We start from the raw sequence: 20782 nt of genomic DNA, 5'->3' as shown, positions 1-20782 counted from the left end.
CGTTACCCTTTTGTATGTTTGTTTTTGTTTGCTGAATGAAAGTATTTGTATAATTTTTTTAATTAAATTTAATAAAAAATTGTCAGGATCAAATCCGGGTCTCCAGCTCTGTGAGCGCTGTAAGGCAGCAACTCTGTGTGTGATCATTTGGCATAACTATTGTATATGCATGGCCATTACACTTATGTATTATTGTATTGCATAGTCTAACAAGGTCTTGTATTGTATTATGTCACAATATCATGAAATAATATATCACGTAATAATGTTGATAGTATGTATTAACGTACGATGTATGATAGGCGGTATATGGTATTATGCATTAACATTATGCTGTAACACATAACTATTGTTATTATTGGATATGTAAAGCCAATTAACAATTGTTATAAACTATAACAAGTGGAGATGGAGGGGTTTTGGGATTGGTGTGTGGGTAGGTGGGTCAATGAGAGCCTCTATGTATGTTATGTCTTGTGCTGTATGTTCTATGTTGGACCCCCTTGAAAACGAGATGACTGTCCATCTCAAGGGGTTATCCATGAATAAACTTGTTTCAACTTGTATCAACTCTACCGCTGCGCCACATTTCCGCCATGTTGTACGAGGTAGTGGGAATCAGGTTGAATTCTGCACTCGTTTTCTCTAATTTTTACAACACAGGGCCCTGGATTTTACCAACATACAGTCATGCAGACGCTGCAACACAGAAAGAGTCCAGTCAGCACAACTGTTCTACATCAGCGCCTATACTTTACTCAAATCTCTCTAATATTATCTTGGCAGCATATCCTTCTATTCTTTCCCCGTCATACGCTTATCTCGGTTCCCCATTAACATATCACTACAGGACAAAGTTCTACCATCCAGATATTGACTGAATAATGAAGGTTTCTTCCAAGTTCCTTATTGCCTAGATTGGAGACAATTCGCTTTTCCGACTCAGCATTTACAGCCAAAACCTGCTCCAACCCCAGGGAGCCGGCTGGATACAGCAGTGTTTAGTCAAACCTTCCAGCAAAATGTCTAGTTGAAATCCCCTTTCAACTTTTTAAATCTTCCTCCATCTGTTGTCACAGTCAAGGGACTATCACACTCAATCCAATTACTCCCTCAAAGAGTCGTGGAGAAAGTCAAGGATTCATACAGCGTTGGAAACAGGCCCTTCGGCCCAACTTACACACACCGACCAACATGCCCTAGTCTAGTCCCACCAACATCTGCTCTAGTCCCATCTGCCAGATTTTGGCCCGCGTCCCTCGAAACCTTTCCTATCCATGTACTTGTCCAAATGTTCTTTAAACATTGCGATAGACCCTACCTCAACTAGCCCTTGCTGTCTCCTCCCCTTCCTTAACCCTCGAGCTGTCTCCTCCCATCCCCCCGCCCTCGGGCTCCTCCTCCTCCCCTTTTTCCTTCCTTCTCCCCTCCCAACCCCCATCAGGCTGAAGAAGGGTTTCGGCCCGAAACGTCGCCTATTTTCTTCGCTCCATAGATGCTGCTGCACCCGCTGAGTTTCTCCAGCAATTTTGTGTACCTTACCTCCTCAGGCAACTCGTTCCAAACACCCACCACCCTTTGTGTAAAAAAGTTACCCCTCAGGTTCCTATCTTTCCCCCCTCTCCTTAAGCCTAGGTCTTTTAGACTTTGGAGACTTTAGATATGCAACTTGCAAACAGGCCCTTCAGTCCCACTGAGTCCCCATCGACCAGCGATCACCCCATACATAGAAACATAGAAACATAAAAAATAGGTGCAGGCGTAGGCCATTCGGCCCTTCGAGCCTGCATCGCCATTCAATATGATCATGGCTGATCATCCAACTCAGTATCCCGTACCTGCCTTCTCTCCATACTCTCTGATCCCCTTAGCCACAAGGGCCACATCTAACTCCCTCTTAAATATAGCCAATGAACTGGCCTCAACTACCCTCTGTGGCAATTGACAATTTACAATTTTCCCAAAGCCAATTACCTACAAACCTGTACGTCGTTGGAGTGTGGGAGGAAACCGGAGCACCCGGAGAAAACCCACGAGGTCACAGCGAGAATGTATAAACTTCGTACAGACAGCACCCGTAGTCAGGATCGAACCTGTGTCTCTGGCGATGGGATGCAATGACTCTACCACTGTGCCATCGTGCCGACCACTATGCCCTCTGGTTCTCGATTCCCTCTGCCATACCATTATGTCCATCCCCCAATGACCCCACCCCCTTTTGCCCGCTATGTGTCCCTCAGTATCCCAACAGAAACCACCACCCATCACTCAGCACGGGTGTGCAGCGGTAGAGTTGCTGCCTCACTGCGTTTACAGCGGCAAAGACCCGGGTTCGATCCTGACTGTGGGTGCTTGTTTGTACGTTCTCCCCGTGACCTGCGTGGGTTTTCTCCGAGAATTTCGGTTTCCTCCCACACTCCAAAGACGCCCAGATTTGCAGGTTAATTGGCTTGTTGTCAAAGTAAAAATTGTCCCGTGTAGGATGGTGTTAATGTACAGGGATCGCTGGTTGGTGTGGACTGTAGGGTCTGTTCCCACGCTGTATCTACAAACTAAACTAATCCAAGCTACTCCCCCACAACTTGCCTCAGTAGCGCAAACCGTACATCATTTCTGGCTGCAGATACACTGTAACTAGGTGGCTTTCAGCAGTTGCTACCTGCGAAACGCTATGAGCTTGAAACAGGTCAGTATCTGTTCAACCGCACAGCAATTACCCTGACAGCACATCGAAACACATTTTGTAGTTCCCAATACTTAGCTCCAGCAAGCGAACTGAATAAAACATTGCATGGGCATGTCCAGTCCCATTAGAGACTCAGAGATATTCACACTCCCTAAACGCCAGCTCAATCTGTAGAGAATGTTCTGCTTGTTTAGCATGTCGGACTTAAAAGTCACAATGCTCTGGGAGAGGCTGCGGAGGATTCCAACACGATTGTGTCTGCAGGGGGGACCAGAGGCCGCACATGTTGGAATCTTGTGCAAAGAGCAAAGTGCTGGAGGAATTCAGGTGTTCAGGCAGCATCAGAGAAACATAGAAACATAGACAATAGGTGCAGGAGTAGGCCATTCGCCATTTCAATATGATCATCCAACTCAGTATCCTGTACCTGCCTTCTCTCCATACCCCCTGATACCTTTAGCCGCAAGGGCCACATCTAACTCCCTCTTAAATATAGCCAATGAACTGTGGCCTCAACTACCTTCTGTGGCAGAGAATTCCACAGATTCGCCACTCTCTGTGTGAAAAATGTTTTTCTCATCTCGGTCCTAAAAGATTTCCCCCTTATCCTTAAACTGTGTGGCCCCTTGTTCTGGACTTCCCCAACATCGGGAACAATCTTCCTGTCCAACCCCTTAAGAATTTTGTAATTTTCTATCAGACAGGCAGCATCAGACAGCATCATAGAGACTGACAGCGTGGAAACAGGCCCTTCGGCCCAACTTACCCACACCGACGAACATGTCCCATCGACAGTACACTAGTCCCACCTGCCTACGTTTGGCCCATATGATCCCTCAAAAATAATAAAATAATAAATAAAATAAAAAATACTTTATTGATCCCCTCAGGGAAATTTCGGCACGGACTTGTAGGGCCGAGATGGCCTGTTTCCGTGCTGTAATTGTTATATGGTTATATGGTTATAAATTCAGATGTCCAGAAGCCCCCAATAACAAACCCACAGATTCAAAACGAACGCAGTTAGAATACACTGTGGACACTACCTGAGAGCAATAAATACTTAAAAAGACCAATAATAAACAATTAAAAATTAAAAATTGCAAGAATGCTTCCCCCTACAGCACTAGCGGTCCGAATTATAAAATCTAATGGCTGCAAGGGTGAAGGATCTCCTGAACCGCTCCGTTCTACAGGGCAGGGAGAGGAGCTGGTTGTTGTTCCGAGTGCTCTTTTGACTCTCCAGAATTACATGGAGGGGATGCCCGGGGTTTTTCAGGATTTCCTGCACCTTGTGCCTCATACGCTTCTCAAGCACATCCATCCCAGAGTCTACTCTCCCCTCCAGCACTGAGCTAGCTCGTTTAACCAGTTTGACCAGCTTCTTGTTGTTTTTTGCACTAATGCTGTTTCCTCAGCAGACAACAGCGCAGAAAATAACACTTGCAGCCACAGTGTTGTAAAACAGGTGCAGCATGTCATTACACACATTGAAGGATTTGAGCCTTCTGAGGAAAAAGAGTCTGCTCTGGCCTTTTTTGTAGAGGGAGTCAGAGTTGACAGACCAGTCCAGTTTGTTATCAAGGTGCACTCCAAGGTATTTATATGTCTGCACCACCTCAATGTCAGCCCCAGCAGCGTTGACCGGCTGAAGGGGGAGCTTGGACCTGCCAAAGTTAACCACCATCTCTTTAGTCTTAGTTGTGTTCAGGATGAGACAGTTCTCTTCACTCCAGGCACAAAAGGAACTGGTCAACTTCCTGTATTCCTCCTCAAATCCTGTCCTATCCATCCACCTGTCAAATTCTTTGTTAAACGTTGCGATACTACCTGCCTCAACTACCTCCTCTGGCAGCACGTTCCATACACCCACCACCCTTTGTGTGAAAACATTATCCCTCAGATTCCTATTAAATCTTTCCCCCTTCACTTTAAACCTTGTCCTCTGGTTCTTGATTCCTCTACTCTGGACAAGAGACGATTCCTCTCATGATATTATACACCTCGTTAAGGACACCACTCATCCTCCTGTGCTCCAAGGAATAGAGTCTCAAACTGCTTAAGGACTCCCTATAGCTCAGACCCTCGAGTCCTGGCAACATCCTCATTGTATCCATTCCAACTTGACCACATCTTTCCTGTAACATGGTGCCCAGAACTGACCACAATATTCTAAATGTGGCCTCACCAACGTCTTATATATCTGCAACGTGACCTCCCCGCGTTTATAGCGTTATAGTGATCCAGCTACAGAGATTTCATAGGAATCTGAGAGGTAACTTTTTCACACAAAGGATGGTGGGTGTATGGAACGAGCTGCCAGAGGAGGTAGGTGAGGCTGGGACTATCCCAATGTTTAAGAAGCAGCTAGACAGGTACATGGATAGGACAGGTTTGGAGGGATATGGTCCAAATGATGGCAGGTAGGACTAGTGTAGCTGGGACATGTTGGCCGGTGTGGGCAAGTTGGGCCGAAGGGCCTGTTTCCATGCTGTATCACTCTATGAGAGAGAATTCAACCAGGGGTGCCATTCCACAGCATTGGGCAAGAGTAAGAGTTAGAGCTTTCCCTCTCAACACATTACCACAGGGCAAGGTGGATGGTTCTCACACAGAAAGTCACCTTGGGGTCTTCAAGAAACATACCCAGAGGTGATTTTGGTCCCAGAGAGTGTCGTATTGATTCCTATCTGACCCGAGGCTTCACATGAGTTTACCTAGAGTAATAGAGTGATACAGTGTGGAAACAGGCCCTTCAGCCCAACTTGCCCACACCGGCCAACATGTCCCAGCTACACTAGTCCCACCCACCTGCGCTTGGTCCATATCCCTCCAAACTTATCCTATCCATGTACCTCTCTGAGTGTGGCAACAGGCGGGCAGGCAAACCTTCAGGTTTATATCTCTATATTTGCCATGCGTCTGTTGAGCATCAGAGCACCAGACCAGAATGTTAGAACTGTTGCGTACCTTCCCAAAGTCCCTCACGTCGAACAGGTCAAAGGGGTCGAAGAGCTCGCTGTTCCTCAGTCCGATCTTGTCGTGACAAACTTTCAGGAATGTTCGGATGTTCTTCAGGCACAAAAACTGCAATCAAAACAAACGCACAATGTTCAGAAGGCATTGATTGCTGAGACCATTCATACAACGACAGCAAAAGCCACATAACACCAGCCACTGCTAAGTGTACTGAATGGCATTCACGTGATTCCCTCTATCATGTATCTAGATGTGGGTGGCTCGATTGTACTCATGTAGGGTCTTTCCACTGACTGGTTAGCTCACTGCCAAAGTTTCTCACTGTACCTCAGTACAGGTGACAGTAAATGAAGATTCATATTCAGATTCAGATTCAATTTTAATTGTCATTGTCAGTGTACAGTACAGAGACAACGAAATGCATTTAGCATCTCCCTGGAAGTGCGACATAGCAAACGATTTGAATAAATAATAATAAGTGTCCGGGGGGGGTGGTGATTGGCAGTCACCGAGGTACGTTGTTTAGTAGAGTGACAGCCGCCGGAAAGAAGCTGTTCCTCGACCTGCTGGTTCGGCAACGGAGAGACCTGTAGCGCCTCCCGGATGGTAAGAGGGTAAACAGTCCATGGTTGGGGTGAGAGCAGTCCTTGGCGATGCTGAGCGCCCTCCGCAGACAGCGCTTGCTTTGGACAGACTCAATGGAGGGGAGCGAGGAACCGGTGATGCGTTGGGCAATTTTCACCACCCTCGGCAATGCCTTCCGGTCGGAGACAGGGCAGTTGCCATACCATACTGTGATGCAGTTGGTAAGGATGCTCTCGATGGTGCAGCGGTAGAAGTTCAAGATGGACACAAAAAGGAACTCGGCGGGACAGGCAGCATCTCTGGAGAGAAGGAATGGGTGACGTTTCGGGGTCGAGACCTTCCTTGAGAAGGTCTGAAGAAGGGTCTCGACCTGAAAGGTCACCCATTCCTTCTCTCCAGGAGTTTGTACGTTCTCCCCGTGACCTGCGTGGGTTTTCTCCGAGATCTTCGGTTTCCTCCCACACTCCAAAGACGTGCATGTATGTAGGTTAATTGGTTTGGTGTATGTGTGTAAATTGTCCCTGGTGTGTGTAGGATAGTGTTAATGTGCGGGGATCGCTGGTCGGTGCGCACTCGGTGTGCCGAAGGGCCTGTTTCAGCGCTGTATCTCTAAACTAAACTAAACCAACACACACACAAAGTGCTGGAGAAACTCGGCAGGTCAGGCAGCATCTCTGGAGAACATGAATAGGTGTTTTGGATCGTGACCCTTCTACAGAGGTCTGACATCGCTTATTCATGTTTTCCAGAGATGTTGCCTGACCGACTGAGCTACTCCAGCACTCTGTGTCTCTCGCTGCTGCTGCTGGTGCCAACGATGGCTTCCACAGTGTACTGCTCCTTGCTGTTTTGTATGTGTTTGTTCGTTTGTGTCGTCTGTGAAAACTCTACAAAGATGACTTTATTTAATTCACATGTTCAATCGATAATGTTTTATTATTGTTTTATTAATGTTTTATGTGTTATTCCTAACTGTCATTGTATGGTATGTCATGTTGTCACTTGCGGGCGGAGCACCAAAGCTAATTCCTTGTATGTGAATACTTGGCCAACAATCGTATTCATTCATTCATTCATTCATTCATTTGTGTATTAACCAGTACCTGCACTATCTTTGCTTCAACTGTATATTTTCGCCTGACGTAATGTGTAGGGAGGAACTGCCGATGCTAGTTTAAACCAAATTAATTATCAACTTCTCTTTTGAGAAGCAAGGAGAGGGAAGAATTATATTTCATGGGTTTTTTTCACTCCTTGCAATGTTGTATACGACAGTGATCGCAACTTCTACTGAAGTGTGGATGGCCATCGGATCGGAAGAAACTCATCCGCCCTTTTGACAGGTCATGTTTTTGGTCCTGCTGGAGGTCCACAGCCCCCTCTTCACCTGGCAAACCAGGTGGGGGAGACGGTTTAGTCACCGACTATCCGACCATGGAGTTCCCCCAGCCACGGGATTACATGGTGCCCGTGGCTGGGGGAACTCCCCCCGACCTAACCTTAACCGAAGTTAGGCAAAAAATGCTGGAGTAACTCAGTGGGACAGGCAGCATCTCTGGAGAGAAGGAATGGGTGACGTTACGGGCTGGGCCTGCTGAGTTAAGCATTTTGTGTCTATTTTCCCCTCATGTAACTCTTTATGATAGATTAACCTTTGATGTATTTTTCATCAACATGTACTAGCAAGACTAAAAGAGTAATATTTCAGATATGCGGGACAAAATGCTTTCAAAGTTCATCTGATCAATTAATAAAATTGCTGGTAATATAACACAGATTAACAAGAATAAAGGCAATGCAAACCCTGACAAAGGGCTTTTTATCTCCTCCATCTTAATGAGCACAATCATGCCATTGACACAGAACAGGGCAAACGGCAGCCGCTGAGATTACATCGCAGAAGAAAGCTGCTGGTTATATTAAAATAAGGAACTGCTCTGTAGAAATTGAAGGTCGGTAATTAGTAGGTGAGTCATGAATGGAGTCTGTGCAGTCACCATCCACAGAAAGAAGGGTCTCGACCCAAGACGTCACCCATTCCTTCTCTCCAGAGATGCTGCCTGTCCCGCTGAGTTACTCCAGCTTTTTGTGACTATCTTTGGTTTAAACCAGCATCTGCAGTTCCTTCCCTGCACAACTCACAGACCTCCGTCAGGTGCAGGATGTGGTTCTGTGGACATTTTACACTCGTGTTTTCAACTTCTTCTGGAGGCACAGTTCACAGTCGGTGCATCCTCACCCTCAGGGTCTGAGATAGAAACATAGAAAATAGGTGCAGGAAGTTCTCTCTAACCTTTACTGCTTGACAACACCTCTCCTGTAATATGGTGCCCAGAGCTGAACACAATACTCTAATTGCGGCCTCACCAACGTCTTATATCACTTCAGTTGGGGGTCACTTTGGGATTTAGAAACATAGAAAATAGGTGCAGGAATGGGCCATTCGGCCCCTCGAGTCTGCACCGCCATTCAATATGATCATGGCTGATCATCCAACTCAGTATCCTGTACCTGCCTTCTCTCCATACCCCCCGACCCCTGTATCCACAAGGGCCACATCTGACTCCCTCTTAAATATAGACAATGAACTGTGGCCTCAACTACCTTCTGTGGCAGAGAATTCCACAGATTCACCACTCTCTGTGTGTAAAAAAATGTTTTTCTCATCTCGGTCCTAAAAAGATTTCCCCCTTATCCTTAAACTGTGTGACCCCTTGTTCTGGACTTCCCCAACATCGGGAATAATCTTCCTGCATCTAGCCGGTCCAACCCCTTAAGAATTTTGTAAGTTTCTATAAGATCCCCCCCCCTCAATCTTCTAAATTCTAGCGTGTACAAGCCGAGTCTATCCAGTCTTTCTTCATATGAAAGTCCTGACATCCCAGGAATCAGATGTACCTGCCCTGCTGAGTTACTCCTGCATTTTGTGTCTATCCTCTATTGCAAGCCAGTGCTAGATTGAGCGGATAGATGGAGAAACTCGGTGGGTCAGGCAGCATTGAATCATAGTCATAAGACATTTATTGGCACATGCACCAATTGGTACAGTGACATGTGTGGTCACCATACAGCCATTCGAATAAAATAAAGAGCACAGAACACGATAGTCTTTAACATAGACATCCCCACACAGCGGGATCAAAGTTTCCCACTGTGAGGGAAGGCACCAAAGTTCAGTCCACCTCCTCTGTTGTTCACCCGTGGTCGGGGGGGCTCCCGAATCCCATGCTGTCGCCGCTACAGGCGGCTCGATGTTCAGGCACGCTCGCTGGGTGATGGAACTCCGACGTGGGAACGGGAGAACATTCTCAGCGGCTTGGATTACCAAATCGGCCATAGAGTGATACAGCGTGGGAACATGCCCAACCTGCCCACACCGGCCAACATGTCCCAGCCTCGCACGTCATCTCTGAAGAAAAGGAATCGGTGACGTTCTGAGGAAGGGTCTCGAACCGAAACGTCAGCTGCTCCTCTCCTCCAGAAATGCTGCCTGTCCCGCTGAGGTACTTGCAGCATGTCGTACCTATCTATCTTCAGTGTAAACCAGCATCTGTGATGTGTAGCAAAGCCTGCAACGTCATCAGCAAAACACGTGCAGATTCCAGCAGTGAAGATTGAAAATCTCAACAAGTGATGATAAATCTAGAATATCATTCATTGATTTAAGGCCACAGGTCCAGAGTGGAGCTCAACGAGGAATCAGGGAAAGAATTCTTGGTGATAGATTTTGTGGAAGGGAGTCTTTGCTTTAGAGATACAACGCAGAAACAGGCCCATCGGCCCACTGAGACCATGCCAACCAGCAATCCTATGCACTTGGGTGGCACGGTGGCGCAGTGGAAGCATTCCAGCGCTTGCAGCGTCAGAGACCCCGGTTTCATCCCGACTACGGGTGCTGGCTATGCGGTGTTTGGACCTTCTCCCCGTGACCGTGTGGGCTTTCTCCGAGATCTTCGGTTTCCTCCCACACTCCAATGACGTACAGGTTTGTAGGCTAATTGGCTTGGTGTAAATGTAAAATTATCCCGAGTGTGTGTGCGTGAATGTAGCACAGTGTTAGTGTACGGGATCGCTGGTCGGCGCGGACACGGTGGGCTAGAGGGCATGATTCCGTGCTGTATCTCTACACTAAACTAAACTAAACTACACACATTATCCTGTTCCGGTTCACCAAACCCTTAATCAGATATCGCTCCGAGAACGGGGGGGGGGGGGGGTTTAAGGCAGACTGGAGGAGCTGGATTAACAGCACAGAGCGGAAACATCACCAGCTTTCAATCATTCCCACAATCTCAGGCCCTGCACCAAATCAACGCGAGTTGGAACCAGTCTTCGACCTTCTGTGTGTGTGTGTGTGTGCGCGACTGTTCTTTCGCTGCTAATCTAACTGCAGGCGGCAATGTCAACAAACTCCCACAGCTGCCCGACCCGAGACAAAAAGGCCATTCACAGCCCAGGAGGAGTGACAGAGCCACTGGAGCAGGCAAGCCTGTGATCCAAGCACGACAACATCTTCTCATCACAAGCAGCCACCATCCCACTCTCAAGCCAATGACGACATGTCCCAGGAACGTCCGTTTCTCTTTTCCACTGATACTTTTAACGCACTTACTGATTTTGTGAAATTAAGTTTGAACCCCCGATAAAACGCGGACAGAATCGCCCCGTATGTTCCTCCCACTCAAAGACTAACCCCACCAGAAATATGACAAAGGCAGACACACAATGTTGGAGTAACTCAGCAGGACGGGCAGCATCTCTGGAGAGAGGGAATGGGTGACGTTTCGGGTCGAGACCCTTCTAGAGATTGGGAGTCAGGGGATAAGGAGACCAGAGATCTGAAGGGCAAGGTGTGAAAATGGCAGATCAAAGCAGACGATGATCACGGAAATGTAGAATGGTTCACTGTTGGCTGAGGGGAAGGTGACAACGAGGCACACAAACAGTAATATATTAGTCATTCATCAACAAGCCAATTGCAGGGTTGGGCGTCACGGTGACACAGTGGTTGAGTTGCTTCCTTACAGCGCCAGAGACCCAGGTTCGATTCTGACTACGGGTACTGTCTGTACGGAGTTTGTACGTTCTCCCACTACCATGTGGGTTTTCTCCGGGTGCTCCGGCTTCCTCCCACACTCCAATGACGTGCAGGTTTGTAGGCTAATTGTCTTCGGTCAAAATTGTAAATTGTCCCCAGACTCCAGGCCAACCAGCGATCCCGCACATTAACACTATCCTACACACACTGGGGACAATTTAAATGGGGACTGTCCTACACACACTGGGGACAATTTAAATGTTCACCAAGCCAATTAGCCTACAAACCTGTACGTCTTTGGAGTGTGGGAGGAAACCGAAGATCTCGGAGAAAACCCACGCTGGTCACGAGGAGAACGTACAAACTCCGTATAGAATAGCACCCGTAGTCGGGATCGAACCCGGGTCTCCGACGCTGAAAGTGCTGTAAGGCAGTAACTCTACCGCTGCGCCACCGTGATTGCGGGGACCAGAGGAGGGGGGGGGGGGGGGGGGCACGGTGGTGGGGGGGAGAGGCACCAGAACCAAAAGCCATTCGGCAAGCAGTCTAGAATCACAAGCAATGTTATGAGGGCCCGAGTAGGGGCGTCACCAAGTACTAGCGTTACGTAATTGTCGAACACAGCCCTTGCCAAAGACGGCAAAACTGTGAAGACTGCCTCGTCAGTGGGCCTTGTTACCTTCTGCGATTACCGTCATTTGAACCGGCGGATAACGTGACAACTTATGCCCCGTCCCACTTAGGAAACCTGAACGGAAACCTCTGGAGACTTTGTGCCCCACCCAAGGTTTCCGTGCGGTTCCCGGAGGTTTTTGTCAGTCTCCCTACCTGCTTCCACTACCTGCAACCTCCGGCAACCACCTGCAACCTCCGGGAACCGCACGGAAACCTTGGGTGGGGCGCAAAGTCTCCAGAGGTTTCCGTTCAGGTTTCCTAAGTGGGAACAGGGGCATTACGCACCACATTTGTAAACGTCACGATGTGATGAGCCAGGACTCACACTGTAAATAAAGCCCCTGTCCCACTTAGGAGACCTAAACAGCAACCTCTGGTGACCTTGCCCGCTGCCACCCAAAAAAAATAAATCAAGGTCAAGGTGACCTGCAACCTCCTACCACCTCCCACACACATGTTGAAAACCTTCCTCGACTATGAAGAAAACCGGCTTCGACTAGACCTGCGGCTAAAAAACGATCGATTTTTTAAACGGCAACCTATTTTTAGTTGAGGCCAGTTTTAATCATTGATGAAAGAAATAGCAGCGACCTAGGTGAAGCCTCGACCACGCGTAAACCATTTTCGACCATTAGGGAGAGTGGCCAAAACCTCCGGGGACCTCACAGAAACCTTGGGTGGCGGGAAAGGTCACCAGAGGTTGCTGTTTAGGTCTATTAGGGCCTGAGCATCGGGCCACCCGGGGTGGCGACTGCGGGTGCTCGGAAGGCCCCGACCACGGGTCAACATCTGGGAAGATCGGAGGGGAGGCTGGCTGGACTATGGTGCCTTCCTCACCTTGGTGCCATTGTGTTATGTCGTGGACTTTCTGTGTTTGTGCTTTTTTGTTTATAATTCTATTTTATTTTTAATATGTTTTATTATTTATTATTTATTTATTTTTATGATACTGACTGTAAAGGGAAATTCATTTTGTTGTCTCTAATTGAGACAATGACAATAAATTTGTATACAATACAATACAATACAATACGATATTAAGTGGGACAGTGTCCGAGACCAGACCGGGAAAATAAAAGCTGAACTGAACCAGGCTGTGAAATTTCAAACATCCCACCCTATCGCCATATATGTATACTATATATTATATACTATATAGTATATACGGTATGTTATAATGTATATTATATACAATGTAGGTATGTTACAAAACCTACCTGAATCGTGGCTGAGCATCTGCCCTACCCCGTGTGCGCGATTTTGGCGCTGTTTAGAGGGGGCGGGTTTAAAACGCGATTTTTACTAGGCTGTTGCAATCAAAAATGTTCAGCCTAGTAAATCATTAACGGAAAATCGCTGAAAGACCCCGTCGCAAAAGGTATTATTAGTTTTTATGGCCTTGTAAAATAGTTATAGTAGTTTTAAAAATCACTCTCTAAACTCGCAACCTCTCGCAGCCCCAGGGTTTTATAAAGCAAACAATTAAAGGTATGTACCTTATTTTTACATTAAAAGGGGCTTCTTAAGAACCCTGTATATAAAGTTTTCTATAGCGAGTAGCTTCATTTTGGGCTCTTTATATCCCGCAGTATTTTTCTGGGCACTTGAGGGCACAAATCCAGCGCAATGTGAACGTTCTAAACCAGCGCGTTCACAGGAACCCACTAGAAAGCTGATTTAAATTGACTTTAATTTACAGCAATTGAACACTAAATTCCTTCCATTTGGCCTATAAATTGATGTAAATGAGATTTAAAAATCATGTTTTATTGTGAATTATTTGTAAATATTATTTGGACACTTGGGCTATTTAAAAATGTTAATCATTTATTAAGAAATGGATAGATGTTTAGATCTAGTAATTGAAGTTTGAAATTAGCTACAATTGGGTAACTAACTAATTATATGCTTTAATTTCAGGTCATCCAAGTAAGATTATTTTATATTTGTTTCAGAATGCTTCAATCTATGATAACTGAAAATTTCATTCAGTTCTCTTAATTTTTAAGAAGGTTATGGGCTTTTGACTGTCCACGATCACAGCTTTTTTGTTATGTCCATAGAAAATCAATAGGGAACAAGATGCTAATTTCCGAGTATGAAAATGGCCATAACGTTTTTATTACTTGAGATATGAAAGTGAATTAGGTGTCAAATTAAACTTATTGTTATGCTTTATCTGATGGGATAAATTGCAGACTTGATTTTTTAAATCTCAAAATTTTGTAACATTGCTATACAATGCAGCCAAAAATGCTGGAGAAACTCAGCAGGTGAGGCAGCATCTATGGAAAAAACGGGGGGAAAAAAAACACACGATTCTAAAGATTAAATCAAATAGAGGGGAATTATTAACATTACCTAATGATATCAATAAAAGATTTGCTCAATTTTATCGGAATTTGTATACATCCAAAACGTTAACAGGCAATAATAAAGTTACCGAGTTCTTGGACAATTGTGATCTTCCAAGTTGAAGGAACATGAGGAATTGGGAGCACAAATTTCAATTAAGGAAATAGAATACACAACCTTTTAACTAGTTCCTGGTGACAGTTGTTGAAGGAAATTCACCAGGATGAAGTTCATGAGGGTCTCCACCCGAAACGTTACCTATTCCTTCGCTCCATAGATGCTGCCTCACCCGCTGAGTTTCTCCAGCATTTTTGCCTACCTGCGATTTTTCCAGCATCTACAGGTCTCTTCTAAATATATTATATACATATAACTATGTACCAGCAACGGCACCGACTGTAGACTTGCTGATTGAGATCTCTTAACCCGAGTGCCATAAAATTCACAGAAAATCAGCTTTAAAGCTTAAAGATAAAGCAGACATATGGGCCAATGTTCTCTCAGTAACGGAGTTGAAGGTCAGAAGTTGATCAGCCTTCTGCTCCGCTATTCAAACCAATTTACGTCCTTACGTCTGTCTCTAATCCCGACAGGGGATTATAAAACGAGGCTCAAACGAGAGGGAGACAGAGAGCAGGGAACCTGGGCAGACTGTTGCAGGTTCTAGTTTAGAAACAGGCCATTCAGTCCATTTAGCCCAGATTCAAATAGGATCATAAACGGCCCGTCCCACTGTACGAGGTAATTCAAGAGTTCTCCCGAGTTTTCCCCTGATTCGAACTCGGAGAATGTCCGTAGCGGGTCCGTAGTAGTTCGTGGATGTCTCGTAGCGGCTCGTACGAGTAAAAAGTAACCATTTTTTTCATCACGAGTATTTCTTTTACTTGTGGACATTTTTTTGCAGAGTTGCAAAAACGTCACGAGTTTACCGGATTTCCCGAGTACCTACCATTACTCGTAGTAGAGTACAAAGTAATAATTAGTTTAGTTTAGTTTAGTTTAGTTTAGAGACACAGCGCGGAAACAGACATCTTTGGCCCACCGAGTCCGCGCCGACCAGCGATCCCCACACGCTAACACTAACCTACGCACACTCGGGAAGTTTACAATGATACCAAGCTAATTAACCTACAAACCTGCACGTCTTTGCAAACCCGAGCACCAGAAGAAAACCCACGCAGTTCACGAGGTGAACGTACAAACTCCGTCCAGACAAACAGGATCGAACCCTGGGATGTGGCTCTGTGAGGCAGCAGCTCTACCTCCTGGTGGACTTCCTTCAACAACTGTCACCAGGAACTAGTTAAAAGGTCATTCATCATTTGATTGTGGCCATATTTTAACTTCGAGATACTGCAATTTAGAACGATGCAATCCTCTAAACGCAATCTCTTATATAACTGCAGCACGACATGCATGACGGGTCAAATTTCATTGACATACACGGCAGCTGCAAACTAGAAAACCGAGTTGCTCTGGGCCATCCATAAGAGAATTGTGTTGTAATCTCATGGCTCATCAAGTCCCATTTCGCATCAAGCCTGGGAACAACCCCAAGCTCCACGAGGAGAAGAACATGCCAGGAGCAACACTGGACTTATCTAATAAGGCAGCAACCCGTTCAAGCTCCGAGACACGGAGTGTAGGAAAGAACTGCAGGTGCTGGCTGCAATCGAAGGTGGACACAAAACGCTGGAGTAACTCAGTGGGACAGGCAGCATCTCTGGAGAGAAGGAGTGGCCTGTTTCAATGCTGCATCACAAAAACTAGATGCCCATTGAAACAGGCCATTCGGCCCACCGAGTCCACGCCGATCTCCGACGTTTCGGGACGAGACTGGGTCGTTTCAGGTCGGTCTGAAGAAGGGTCTAGACCCGAAACGTCACCCATTCCTTCTCCCCAGAGATGCTGCCTGTCCCGCTGGGTTACTCCAGCATTTTGCGTCTACCTTCGGTGTAAACCAGCATCTGCAGTTCCTTCATCCACATTCCGTCCGCGCCGTTTGTTGTTCCCGAGTGAAGAACCAGGTGATATTATTTTTTCATCCTGGTCTATTTTATAAATTATGCAGAAGTCACTCATCATTCTTCATAAATTAACTTGGCTTCAAACTCAATGTAAAAGCAGGAAGCCGATTGCTTTTCACTTCCGCATACTCAATGCCCTGGACTTGAAACGCTCTGACAACCAATTGAAAAGATTTACTGGAAATCTCCTGAGATTTTCGGGGGCATTTTGCCAACGAGAATAAATAGCTGGCAGACACACGTCCCGTCCCAAAGTCCACTGGCATCACACCCACACACAGCTTCACAGGCAGGCTGTGGTTGGACAGGGGGGGAGAGAGAGGGGGGGGAGGGGGGGGAGGAGAGAGAGAGGGGGAGGAGAGATAGAGGAGGAGGAGGAGAGGGGGAGGGAGGGGGGGAGAGAGTGGGGGAGTGCGGGGAGACGGATAGAATCAGGAGGAGAGAGAGAGCGAGAGAGAGGGGAGGCGGAGGGAGAGGGAGGGAGAGGGAGCGAGATAGAGGGAGGAGAGAGAGGGGGAGGAGAGAGATGGGGAGGAGAGAGAGGGGGGAGGAGAGAGAGAGGGGGAGGGGAGAGGGGAGGAGAGAGAGAGAGGAGGAGAGAGAGGGGGGAGGAGGGGAGGAGAGAGAGGGGGAGGGAGAGAGAGAGGGGGAGAGAGAGGGGAGGAGAGAGAGGGGAGAGGGAGATGGGGAGGGAGAGAGTGTGGAGGAGAGAGGGGAGAGATGGGAAGGGGGGGGGAGGAGAGAGAGGGGGGGAGAGAGGGGGGGAGGAGAGGGGGGAGGAGAGGGGGGAGGAGAGAGGGGGGGAGGAGAGGGGGGGAGGAGGGGGGGGAGAGAGAGGGGGGAAGAGATCGAGGGGAGAAGGACGGAGAGAGAGAGGAGGAGAGAGGGAGAGGAGAATAGCCGCCGGTGAGAGGGGGAGGAGAGAGAGGGGGAGGGGGAGAGGGGGAGGAGAGAGAGAGAGAGAGGGGGGAGGAGAGAGATGGGGGGGAGTGGGATGGAAGGGAGAGGGGGAGGGAGGGGAGGGGAGGAGAGGGAGGGGGAAGGGAGAGGGAGAGAGGTGAGGTGGAAGGGAGAGAAGAGAGAAGGGAAAGCACTGAGAGGGAGGGGGAGGGGGGGGGAGGGGGAGAGGGAGCTGGGGAGAGGGATCGAGAGAGCAAACTGGAGCGGGAGCAGGAGAGAGGGGAGAGAGGGAGCTAAAGTGGAGAAAGAGAGTGGGAGAAGGTAGGAATAAGAGAGAGAAAAAGAGAATTAGAGGAGGGCACAGAGAGAAAAAAATAAAGAGGGGCAGTCAGAGACACACTCACACAGATGATAACTAGACTGGCAATACACAACATACAGGCACCAGCCTTACACTGAGATTGTCACATGAGCTCCAGTACACACACTGATATGCACCACAGGAGCGAGTCTGAGGAAAACATCATTAAGCATTAACTTGTCTCCAATATTTTGTTCACCAACATGACCCTCTGTTCCCTTCTTGCACCACAAGTTTGCAAATCTTTTTGTACGACCAGTCCTTCACATTTTGAGCAGAAATGCTCTCAATCCTTCAGTACAAGTCGGGTGTAACTCCTCTCCTTCTCCACTATCCCACACTGGAAATCCATCCTGTGGCTCAGCTGTATTGTTGATGTGCTCAGCATGTTGTGTTGGCCCGGTGTCTTTGTACTCCCAGGCCCCAATGCTCCTCCATCACATTCGGAACTTAATTTTCTAACCAATTTTCCGACATCATTTTTCTTGTCCTAATGTAAATCTTCACACTTCCCTACGCTGTACGTCATTTTCCAGGTGTAGCGCACAGCGAAGCACATGCCTACGACAACTATCCTTCAGCCCACCGAGTCAATAGACAATAGACAATAGGTGCAGGAGTAGGCCATTTGGGCCTTCGAGCCAGCACCGCCATTCAATGTGATCATGGCTGATCATCCACAATCAGTACCCCGTTCCTGCCTTCTCCCCTGACTCTGCCATTTTAAGTGAGGCAGAGAATTCCACAGACTCACCACTCTCTGTGAGACAAAGTGTTTCCTCGTCTCCGTTCAAAATGGCTCACTCCTTATTCTTAAACTGTGTGGGCCCTGGTTCTGGACTCCCCCAACATCGGGAACATGTTTCCTGCCTCTAGTGTGTCCAAGCCCTCAACAATCTTGTCCACACCGACCAGCGACCCCCACACACTCACACTGTCCTACATACTCGAGGGGCAATTTACAATGATACCAAGGCAATTAGTCGACTAAACCTGTACGTCTTTGGAGTGTGGGAGGTAACCGAAGATCCCGGAGAAAACCCAGACAGGTCACGGGGAGAACGTGCAAACTCCGTACAGACAGCACCCGTGGTCAGGATCGGACCAGTGTTTCTGGCGCTGTAAGGCCAAAATTCGACCATCCTAGAGCAGCCTCCTAGAGCAGGAGTCTTGCACATTGACCTCATCTCTCCCGCCATCAGAGGCAAATAGTTGGGAGAGGGATGTGATGTGACCACTTTGTGTTCATACGTATTTGGACGTTGTATTTCACTCCTCATCATCAAAGCTCAGGTTTAATATTAATCCTTCATTAAAACCCAACACACTGAGTTTTGTCCAGTTTAGTTTAATATTGTCACGTGTAACCGAGGTCCAGTGAAAAAAGCTTTTTTGTTGCGTGCTATCCAGTCAGTGGAAAAACTATACACATTTACAATCGAGCCATTTAAAGTGCAGAGATATATGATAAGGGAATAAGATATAGTGCGAGGTAAAGCCAATAATAGCCCTGTCCCACTGTGCGAGTTCATTCCAAGAGCTCTCCCGAGTTTAAAAAAAAATCAAACTCGTGGTAAGCACGGAGAATGTACGTAGCGGGTACGTCGGAGCTCTGGGACGTCTCTTAGCGGCTCGTAACGCTAACGGCAGGTACTCGGGAAGACTCGCTAACGGCAGGTAAGCACGGGAAGACTCGTGAAGATTTTTCAACATGTTGAAAAATGTCCACGAGAGCCCCGAGTACCGACGAGCGGCCATTACCGTAAATCTCCGAGTTCGAATCAGGGGCAAACTCGGGGAAAACTCTTGGAATGAACTAGTACCGTGGGACAGGGGTTTAAAGTCGGATCAAGGATAGTCCGAGGGTCCCCAGTGAGGTAGTGAGTAGTTCAGTGCTGCTCTCTGGTTGGGCTAACTCACAACTAACAGCCTCTGTTTGTGGGTGAGAGGGAAGTCAATGAACAAGACCCTGCTCCATGGGGTGGCAGTGTAGTCACTGCCTCACAGAGCAAGAGACCTGGGTTCGATCCTAACTACGAGCGCTGTCTGTACGGATTCTATACGTTCTCCCCGTGACCTGCGTGGATTGTGTCTGGGAACTACGGTTTTCCTCCCACACTCCAAAGGCGTACAGGTTTGTGGGCTAATTGGCTCGGTAAAATAGCAAAAAGTCTTGATCATGTGTAGGATAGTGTTAGTGTAGGGGGGGGGTCGCTGGTCGGCACGGACTCGGTGGGCCGAAGGGCCCCGTTTCTGTGCTGTATCTCTGAACTAAACTAATCTAAAGATACTCCCTCAGTCTGAAAAAGGGTCTCGACCCGAAAACGTCACCCATTCCTTCTCTCCAGAGATGCTGCCAGTCCCGCTGAGTTACTCCAGCATTTTGTGTACTATCTTCAATAGTAGGCAATGCAGGACGGGGCTGGATATTTTATGTTGGAGCTGACAGAATGGCGGGATTAATGCTGTTTGCTAACGCACACACACACACGCACAGGAACCGGACACACACACAGCGGGGTTGGAGAGCTGGCCCTGCTGTTTGGAACATATTCCATGCTCACTTATGAAAGCATTGCTGTTTGCTTAGGCGAGCTGGCAGATAGAGTAATAGGAAACTATGAATGAGTTTTGTTACAGCAGCAGTTGAGGAGCTAACCCACCGCACACTCTAAACACCATTCCTTTTCAGCCCTGCAACAAGCCCACAATCACTTCAACAGGATTCCTGACTAATAGCTTAAGCTCTCCCACCAGCGTAAACCCCAGGCCACCGGGTCCTACCAGCCGTGAGATCTTGGCCACTGCGGCTCTGCAGCCGATTTCAAACCCAACTCTCTTGCAGTTTCCCAGGCTACATAGTAAACAACAACACTCTCGAAACCCAGAGTTTACGGAGATTCAGGAGTAGCTGGGATCTGTCGGACTTCCTGGGTTCCACTGAAGACAGACACAGAAATGCTGGAGTAACTCAGCTTGGCAGGCAGCACCACAGGAGAGAAGAAATGTGTGACGTTTCGGATGGAGACCCTTTTTCACTCTAGTTTCCACCCGGAATAAAAGGGACATACCTTCAGAAAGGAGATGAGGAGGATTTTTTTTTTGTCAGAGGGTGGTGAATCTGTGTAATTCGTTGCCACAGACGGCTGTGGCGGCCAAGTTAATGAATATTTTTA

General features: G+C 47.5%; 1 protein-coding gene across 7 annotated transcripts in view; it reads right to left on the bottom strand.

Moving 5' to 3' along the window:
- The window catches only part of vav2 (vav 2 guanine nucleotide exchange factor), a 148998-nt gene that overhangs the window by 111340 nt on the left and 16876 nt on the right, over nt 1–20782 (bottom strand). For all 7 annotated transcript variants that reach the window (XM_055660313.1, XM_055660316.1, XM_055660317.1 and 4 more), the window contains exon 2: nt 5657–5773. In XM_055660313.1, the coding sequence (XP_055516288.1) occupies nt 5657–5773 (117 nt within the window). The remainder of the gene's footprint in view (nt 1–5656; nt 5774–20782) is intronic.

This window comes from Leucoraja erinacea, chromosome 31 (genome assembly GCF_028641065.1).
Source record: "Leucoraja erinacea ecotype New England chromosome 31, Leri_hhj_1, whole genome shotgun sequence".
NCBI classification, from domain to species: Eukaryota; Metazoa; Chordata; class Chondrichthyes; order Rajiformes; family Rajidae; genus Leucoraja; species Leucoraja erinaceus.
This window is presented reverse-complemented; position numbering and strand designations above follow the sequence as displayed.